Below are 9,508 nucleotides of genomic sequence, written 5' to 3' on the forward strand. Positions count from 1 at the left end.
TATTTGGTAATTTGTCAATTTCTTTATATTCAGGTTTAACTGTATAAAAAGTGATTACTTTAATATTGGAAAGATTTTAACTTTGCTAGAAGCAGGGACAAAGGAGGACGAAAAAGACACCACGTGCACAGACTCACAGCTGAATATTAATGGGTGACAGAAATAACATATATATACAGCGAGGATAACAAAACAACATGATCTGATTGGCAAGACATGGTCACATGTACGCTTCAATCACAATCTCGCACCTAGATATTGCACTTGAGAATCTGCAAGCACCACAGACCACAATCTCACCACCACAGTAGTAAATCTTGTTACTTGGTGATCAACGCTCTCTGTTACCAAGTGGGCGCAAGATTTTCATAGAGCAGAACTAATGCTGGACAGAACAATACCACTTTTTACGGTTTTGGAGTGTGCCGAAAAAAAGCTTAGGGGCATTTTTAAGGACCAAGGTCGAAAAAAAAAGCAGCAAGTATGGGTCACATCGAAACGGAGGCGAATTTCTAAAAACTGTAGTTCATTGTCGTGGGGTAGTTCAAAAGTGAAACTGAGGCCCAGTCCTGATTTAGTAAAAGCTTTTTGAGCCTCAAGAACATGGTCCACACCAACCATTGACGAAAACCAGGTAATCGTCGACATAACAAAAGGCTCGAACAGTAATCCTTCCAAGGTCGTCAAGTACGGCCCGGCCCGATCCACTTTTGACAAGAAGATGTTGCTAAGCACGGGTGCAACCCTAGAGCCAATGCAGACAGCCGACCTTTGAATGTACCGCTGCCCCCGCCATGATACGTAAGTGGATGACAAATACATAAATAACACTTCTAAACAGGCTTCCACAGAAATACCACATGCATTGCGAAATAAACTTCTGCTCGTCATTAATCTCTGTAATACACTCTTTTACAGCAACCATTAATTCTGGTTGGGGAATAGCATAAAACAAATCTTCGACATCAACCCTGAATGCTTTGCGTCCTCCTGGGTTGCTATCCTGCAAAAATTGCACAATCGCCACGGAATTGGGTACTACCAGGAATGGATCATCAGGTTTGAGTTTCGAGAGGTGTTTCTGTTCCTGTTCGACAGCCTCAAGTGGAATGGCAAGCAGTCATTCATTCTCGCCGACCGCTACTCAAAAGAACTAAGGTTTTATATCGCCAAAAGCACCACATCACACGGGAGCTCTTCGAGGCTTATGCAATAAAGAAAACACATGGATGCATCAGTGATCCGTCGGTGGTGCTTGCAGATTGTGAAGTGCAATATGCTAGGTGCGAGATTGTGATTGAAGCGTACATGTGACCATGTCTTGCCAATCATATCATGTTGTTTTGTTATCTCATTGTATATATGTCATATTTCACCCATTGAAATTTAGCTGTGAGTCTGCGCACGTGGTGTCTATTTCGTCCTCCCTTGTCCCTGTTTCTAGCGCAGTTAAAATCTTTCTAATATGAACTTCAACCAACTAGCCCAACTTGGTGCACTGCTACTGATTACATTAAGGTTTGTGTCACAAAAAAAAAGAAAGAAAAATGGACTTGCGTTAAGTGCAAAAAAAATACCAAAGTATATTCAACATGTGTATGCTCAAGAAAGGCCTCCTCAAAGGCACGCTGGAGCCTCCTCTGCAATTTAACACTATTCTGAGGTTAACATTCATCTTTGTGAGCATCTGAGCCATTGACTGATCACAGCTGGCTCATGTTACCCATGCACATCTTCACTTTGCATGCTTTAAAACACATTCCATTTTCAAGCTCCAATACCCTTTGGGACTGCGTTGAATTCTAGGAATGTTTTTTTTTTTTTTTTTTCTGGGAATTTGCATACGTGTCGTTGCACTCTCCATATCAGCCATAACAAAATGGAGAGAAGCAAGGTTCCGACAAGGGTGCCCATTTCTTTTTCACGCAGCTCGAGTATTTGCGTAATGGTGTTCAGCAATACCCGTTCCGCAGTGCACGTAGCAGGCTCAAGTGTATACAACGGCAAGCAGTCATTCATTCTCGCCATTACACTGCCTTGCTCCTCAGGCTATTTATACACAGCTTGAGGAGCAAGGCAGCATAATGCTGCACCATGCAAAAAAATCTATCACAAAAGGAGAAAATGGCAGTTTTTAACACTCACCGAGCGTGTTTGTGGCAAAGGTTTTCTCAAGACCATCATCCCCAATTTCCCTGTTTTGTGTGATTGTTGAAGCACAGTTCACCTGTGTTGGATTATACATGGCAGAACATGAACAAAGTTTACAAACACATTTATCAGCTACAAAACTGCACATTACTGTTTTCTGCTCATTGAACACATGGTGTGGCCCAAGTTTCATTTCTTCAATGCCAAAGTGCAGCACAAAGCACTTAAACAACCCCATCAAAGGTATTGCTGTGTGGTTCAGTAAATACCATAGTGAAAAAAATAATTACAATGAAATAACAATATAGATGTACAGAGGAGGTTCTCTGAATGATGCAGTGCTAAGCAGATGGCCCAGGAAATATAGGAACTTATACGGACACTGAAAATCAAGGTTAAGCTATGCTGGATTGATAAATTATTCTAAAATATCAGAAAACGTCAGATCTTGCTAAATAGCGGAGTTCTGGTAAGCCAGATAAAATGCAAAAACAATATATGGGCTTGAAGTTCCTGCACTAGCTCCTCAAGACACTGCAAGATCTAGATAGCATCCACTCCAGGACTAGTTAATAATTTTTCAGAAACAAGGATTACAATGTATTCCAAAGAAGCCAGGCTCAACCTAGTGAGCTTTGAGAACTCTTCCAAAAAGAAAAAGAAACAGCCAAAACGTGCAAAAATACCTGGAAATAAGTGACATCATACTAATGCACTGGCACTGCAGTTTGGCTGTAAAATCCAAGAATGCAAACTTTGCCCTCCATTTTTTACACTAACAATCAACCTTTCTCAGCCAAATACATGCACGATATAAACACAATGCGTCTTGCTCTTTCGTAATAGCAATGCCGTAACAACAGGCCCAATCCTCTAATTGAGTCTTTAAAGAATACTTTACAAAACTAAACTGACTTTGCTGCTCTTTAGCGTCCCTCCAGGAGAGGAACATAAGAAAGTCGGTGATAAATGATAAGCAGTCCTCGGTCAATGAGAATTAGGAGCATACAATGACTGGGAGCTTACCACTGTCATTGATAAAAAACCGTACAATCACTGCATTCTACCAGTGCTAACATACCGGGCAGAAACTTGGAGGTAAACAAAGAAGCTCAAGAACAAGTTAAGGGCCGCGCAAAGAGCGATGGAACAAAAAAAAGAAAAAGAGCAAACGGGGATAGCCGATATTCTAATTGACATTATGAGAAAAAATAAAGCTGGGCAGGCCATGTAATACGTATGATGGATTATTGGTGAACCATTAGAGCTAAAGAATGGGTACCAAGAGAAGGGAAGCGCAGTTGAGGGTGGCAGAAAACTAGGTGGGGTGATGAAGTTCGAAAATTTGCAGGCGCAAGTTGGAATCGGCTAGCGGAAGACAGGGGTAATTGGAGATCGCAGGGAGAGGCCTTTGTCCTGCACTGGGCATAAATAGAGGCTGATGTAGATGATTCAAAGAGAAGATACGTGGGGAACAATTCAGAATTTTGTTACAATCGGTGGCTTCCCGGGCATTTTCAGTCATTCTTGAGCCTTAAAAAGCTTTCCAGTGTCCAAACTTTCCCTGAATATAAGACACCGAAAATTATGCACTCAATTGACGCCGTATTATTCACAGGCAGCACTGCTTGATTATGCGAGGCTGCAAAACCTTGTCTGTGAGACACGGCAGGTGCCTTTAATAGTGGCAGAAATAATGGATAATACCATGCCTCATGGTATCACAAAAATATTCAAGTGGGAAAGCTGCACCTAACAACATGCTGTTCATCAGTGTGGAACTACACAAGGGCTATGGTGGACCCAGAGCTGGAACAAAGCTATTAACTTCAAGATAGTAGAAATTTGGGCTTGTTGGTTCACGATCCTCGTACTGTATAGTGCAAACGAACGACCACATATTGCACTCTGTGTCGCCATGTCCTTTTCTTGTGGTCGTTCTGTCTGCACTATACAATCCAAAGATATTAGAGAGTTTTAGATTAGTGGGACGCAAGCAGTGGGGCCCACAAGAGCTAGGGGGCTTGCATCCCCCTAATCTAAAACTCTCTATTAACTTCTGTGTTTAGCTTCGGAACACTACTAAAGAAAAATAGAACAAACCCATATCTAAAAATTTTGTTTAATCATTCATTATCTGTGAGCTAACAAATGAAAAGTGATCTACTCATTACTCAAAGCAGACACAAAATTTAATGTGCCAGTACAATTACTGTTTATTTATTCACAGCATGCATGGAGCCCAGATCTCACTTTTTTTTTTTTCTTTTTTTTCGTAACTTAAAAGGAAGATGTTGCCAAATGCAACTAGACCTACTGTAGGAAAATTGTTTAAGATATTACTTCTACGTAAAAGTGACAATAAGAAAAATGTTTTTGCAGACAGCTGACAATAAAGTTTCATGCCTGTGCCACATGTGCGATCTTGCTTCCTGCTAATTATGTTGAGTCAAACATAATAAATGCCTAGAAAGCCACAAAGGTAAGTGTCAAGCATCAAGTTCTTACCAGAACATGCAAGATTTCATGGTCTTGCTTAAATTTTTTGGCAAAACTGAAGACATCCTGGGGGCGAGACATGTCCACGATGTGCACAACAACAGTATTCTGTAAAAATAATGTAGCAGTGCTGCATCAATATTTCATGACAAATGTATGATGCATGAGAAATTTTCTGCCGGCAAGCGCGCATACCTCATTTTCTGTTATGTCAGTGATAGTTTTCCTCAAAATTTCCGCCTTCTCTTCATCTCTGCACACGAGGTGCACTGTACCACCTGTTTGAAAAAGTTTCGTCACATGCTTGATAGAGTCGTGTTATTATAATTGGCACACCTTAACCAATCCCCTAACGCAGGTACGTGCCAAGCTCAACAACAACAACAACAACAACAACAACAACAACGAGTACGTCCCATATATCACAGCGAGCATTTTCTACACTTGTCATATCTTTGCCAGGTCATGGTACCCGTGTTCATTTTTTTTTTTTTTATTAGAACAAGTGTGCTTTATGGGCACAAGGTCTCACAGATAGATTAATGCCTTAATTAAGCTATACAACACTTGACAGATGAGGTTCGAAGCTTCAACTATCAATATATGTGGCTAATTAAAAAGCAGCAGATGGTGAAACAAATAAAAAATACAGTAACATGCATGTCCCACCTTTCTGCGCAAGTTGGATAGCAACAACCTTCCCAAGCGTACCCGTGGCGCCGGTAATCATGAAAACTTTACCGGTGCAATCAACGTCCAAGTCGGGGAGGTTGAAGGATCGGCAAGCAGACCGAAACCCGCTCCTGAAAATTGGAGAGCAAAGCAGACATGTCCTCACTTCATTTTATGCGGTAAAATATATTCATACAAATAATGAGGTCTCAGAGACCGAGCTTGGCAAGCTACGTGGTAACCGTACGTGAATTCAACTAAACGTACCGTACCGTACGCGGACACGCCCAAAACGCGCGACTGTCAAGTAGAAGTGCAACCCACCCGCGCTGTAAGCGTTGGCCGTAAAACATACTTTGTAAAAAAATTCTGGCCTTCGATGCATCGATTATATAAAGGTCAGGAGAGCTGTAAACAACGTCGTACATGTGTCACACCAGTATGCCCACGCAGTTTTCTTACCTGCTGTACTCTTTCATGCCCTTCGCAAACCAGAATACGTTCCTGTAGAGGGACGTCATAGTTGACTACAATTAACTATGACTAAACAACAGGTCAGTAGTGAGAGACAGCTGCGCAGACGCTGCAAACTACACTTGTCTCAAGAGTTTGCATATCTCCGTACCATCCGACCAACAGCAGACGGCTTTAAGCCATACTCATGGTAGCCAGATTGCTAAATGAAACCCGCTACGTGACGCAAATGTGTGAGAGAAGTAGGCACATACGCGGCTAACGAAAGGCAGCAGCGGCGAAAACAGTGTAGTACCCGCTTCGGAGTCGCATTGTATGGGTGTTCTGTGGTCGCATATCTTCAAGAATGTCACGTTCGACAGCCGCATATCGCGAGCCTGTCCCATGGTGATGTAACAAGAACAGAATAACACTTGGCATGCATCCCAAAAGACCGCATAGACCAACGTTACTAGAAGATTTCTTCTAGTAACGTTGGCATAGACCGCGTCGCTTGTGCAGCGGATGAGAACTTCAGGATGCTTGAGGTACTTGAGGCGCTTCATGTCGGAGTGCATGTATACCGTTCCATAACGTACCGTTCAAACGGTTCAACGCCTCTAAAATATAAACGAAGGCAAACGTCCTTAGTACAAATTTAAAAAAAAATTATGATAGTAAATGCATTTTGATAATCAGCGAGTGAAGGGCCCATTCACATATGTGCGTGACAAGGCGAGGTCGCGCGACCAATTGCGACTGGCGACCAGAAATGCGACCGACGAGTCGCTAAACCGAAATGTATCGCGATACGCCGTTCACGTCTGCTTGAAATGTCATCGCCGCGTAAAATAAGCGTCAGCGTATACGGATCGACGTCCTGTTCCTTCGCATCTGATTGGTTCAGCTGTTCTGCGACTGCAGTCGCGCGACTGAAAAATCGAGCAGTGGCGACTGGCCCGAAATGGTCGCATTTCGAGAAAAGCGACCATTTGCGACTACTTGCGACTGGTCGCTTTGCGACCAACTTGGTCGCGCGACCTCGCCCAGTCGCAAGTGTGAATGGGCGACTGGTCGGTCGCATTTGTGAGTGTGCACATCGTTCGTCTTGAGTAGCTTTCTGGTCACCAGTCACAATCGGTCGCGGGATGTCGTCTAGTCGCAAGTGTGCATGGGCCCTAACTATACAGCTAGAGCGGCCCAACTTTGGCGCGCCTGCTCCGCTGTAGCAACGCTGTAGATGTCCGGTATCCTAGCTTTTACTCCTCACCCCTTGCCGACTGCCGTTCAGGTGTCAGTAGCAGTCATTTTTCTCCTTTCCTTATTTTTATTTTATTTTAATGAACTAATCACCACTACTATACTTGGACAAGAATCGGGAGGGTGTGTGAGCTGGGCGTCTCGATACTTTCATCAACTGCACAAAGATACGAGTCGCTACGCATATCTGGTGGCTGGACGACGTCGCCTTGCGCTTTTCAAGTACATGGTGCCCTCAGGTATGAAAACTTGCTCAGGACATCTTGCACTTGTATACTATTATGCTGATGTGGAGCTTACGAAGTGACCCCTACGAGTTTTCGTATCACGCTGTCAATGAGTTGTCAGACCGATAATGAGTGCACCTGAACTGTCGGGGTTCTTCATGGCGCATGTACTATTATAATTCTTTCTAGTCTGTGTTATCATTTCTTGAGCGGCCAACGTACCGGTACCACTTTCCATTCGCAATTTATATAGAGATAAATGTCACACTATAAATTTCGTACCGCTTTCACGTTTTTTTTTTTTTTTTCTTGTTTTTTTTTAATCAATATTTGTGTCCTACTGCGGACTTGCTAGCGTAAAAATGAATGTTCTTTAGCTTCGCCAAATTTTTAAAAATTGCCTGTGGCAGATTGTACATTTCTAACACTTGATCACTCGATGAGGTGGCCACTACTTCTACGAAAAATCAAGATATTTAATCAACTAATTAACATGTTTTGTAGATTGAAATATTTGTAGACAGAAATATGTACCGTGAAGTAATTAATTAAAAGTTATTTAGCTTGTTTATGTAATTATTCAATTAATCATTTCGATTGATCTGTTTGTAGGCAGAACAAGGCACATCCGGATGAAACTGCGAGTTTATGTGCTATGTTTGTGCGCTACGTGCATACACGAATTTCCTGTTCTCATCATCATCTTTCAACACTTTGTCTCCTTTCCTTCTTCCCCTGAGCACAGCAGCAGGTCAGAATATATTAGTTAGCCGACCTCCCTTCCATTAATGCCTGCAATAAATTATCTCTCTTGCCCTCCTGGGCAGACGAACAAATGCATTCTGATTGATCGCATGTCCGAACATCCACACCGCTCATTCAAACAAAAAGATAAAATAAAAGGTTAACGACACGCGCAGATCTAGAGCTTGTAGGAAAGCAGGCATTTGTTTCCAATACTTGTTTGAAAGCACACCGTTGAGACAAAAATAAAAGACATGAATGATGCTTTCACCAGTATTTAAGTGTAACATTATGTACCATGAATAAAACTTGGACGCGCGTCTTCTATTGGGTAAAGGGATCCACTGGCGCCCTGTGGGGTACCCCCGCCCTGCTACGGTACCAATAATTGTTGTCTAATTTAAACATAGGCATGTATTTTCTGATGTGCTAGAAGAAAAGATCAAGGCGCACCACTGGACCTCGAGTTACGAAGATAATATTTGTAAGGGCCCCTCACCAGGTTGGTGAGGGGCCTTTACAGCGCGGTGCGCAGATCACGCGCTCCTCTATCAAAGCGGCTTCGCAGCGCGAAAACAGCTGGAATTTCTCACGAACACTCGTGCGCCTTTCCTTTCGAGGGGGAGAGACAAAACCTTATTGAAAGTCCTTGCTGGGGTCAGACTAGCCCCCCCCCCCCCCCCCCTTAACTTAACTTGGGCCAAACTTCAAAAAATATGCTAATGTTATACGTAGCTGGACAGAACCAAGGTAATGTTGTTTGCCATCGCTTGGAGATACTCAGATTATTTATTGCATTCCGCCTAATTAGATAATGAGTCTTAATTAATTAATCAACTTCTCAATTATTATAATTAGAGTAAAAGTGCCAATGAGAAAATTGTAGAGCCACATGAAAAACTCCCGATACAGCTATCTGTTTCTCAATACGTGCTACATAAAAGTGTTTTTCCGAGCGTGAAGGAAGCCCGCTAATACACGCAAAATTACCGCGCAACTGGTGGCTCGAGGCACTTTGCGTGTATTCGCGGGCATCTTGTCCTTGGAAAACAACCATAGCCATTTGATAACTCTGTACAGCGCTAAATCACTGCTTACAAAAACAACAGAAAAGGTGAGCGCGCGCTACATGACAACATACTGGCGTTGCATCAAACCCGCAGGTAGGGTGGCTAGAATTCCACCCTACTGCAGGTGATCTCCCATCGTTTTATTTCTGTGTCATGTTCCTGCATTTTTTTTACCCTTTATTTATTAGGAGCGAAGCTCCTTAGGCTCTCACGACGTCCGCTGTCGCCGTCGTCGTCGTATACCTCCCCGTCGCGCACGCAGCGCGCATACCGACCGCGCAGGTGTTGCGCCGGCGCCGCGCCGCTACACTTAGCACTGCAGTATGGAGGACCGCAAACATAAGCGCAAACGTCGTGACTCTGATCCTAGACTTCGAGAACGAGACGCGGCAGCCCCACGGCAACGCCGCGAAGCTAACCCCGAGCTACGAG

At 43.2% G+C, this 9,508-nt stretch overlaps 1 protein-coding gene across 1 annotated transcript; it reads right to left on the reverse strand.

Moving 5' to 3' along the window:
- Positions 1–2,119: 2,119 nt before the first annotated feature.
- Positions 2,120–5,977, reverse strand: LOC119451193 (dehydrogenase/reductase SDR family member 12-like). The gene is made up of 5 exons (XM_037714477.2): positions 5,785–5,977; positions 5,320–5,453; positions 4,846–4,928; positions 4,660–4,758; positions 2,120–2,227 (listed from the first exon to the last, which is right to left on the reverse strand). The coding sequence occupies exons 1-5, from the start codon at positions 5,841–5,843 to the stop codon at positions 2,135–2,137; spliced, it is 468 nt and encodes a 155-aa protein (XP_037570405.1). The 5' UTR covers positions 5,844–5,977; the 3' UTR covers positions 2,120–2,134.
- Between the last annotated feature and the right edge of the window lie 3,531 nt (positions 5,978–9,508).

Source organism: Dermacentor silvarum, chromosome 1, assembly GCF_013339745.2.
Source record: "Dermacentor silvarum isolate Dsil-2018 chromosome 1, BIME_Dsil_1.4, whole genome shotgun sequence".
Taxonomy (NCBI): domain Eukaryota; kingdom Metazoa; phylum Arthropoda; class Arachnida; order Ixodida; family Ixodidae; genus Dermacentor; species Dermacentor silvarum.

Bases quoted from the DNA above. Each gene is read 5' to 3' on its own strand.
- LOC119451193 (XM_037714477.2), bottom strand. From the start codon at position 5,843: ATGACGTCCCTCTACAGGAACGTATTCTGGTTTGCGAAGGGCATGAAA. The intron at 4,929-5,319 runs GTGGGACATGCA...TTTTTCAAACAG, and splicing joins TATCCAACTTGCGCAGAAAG to GTGGTACAGTGCACCTCGTG. The intron at 2,228-4,659 runs GTAAGAACTTGA...AATCCAACACAG, and splicing joins ATGAAATCTTGCATGTTCTG to GTGAACTGTGCTTCAACAAT.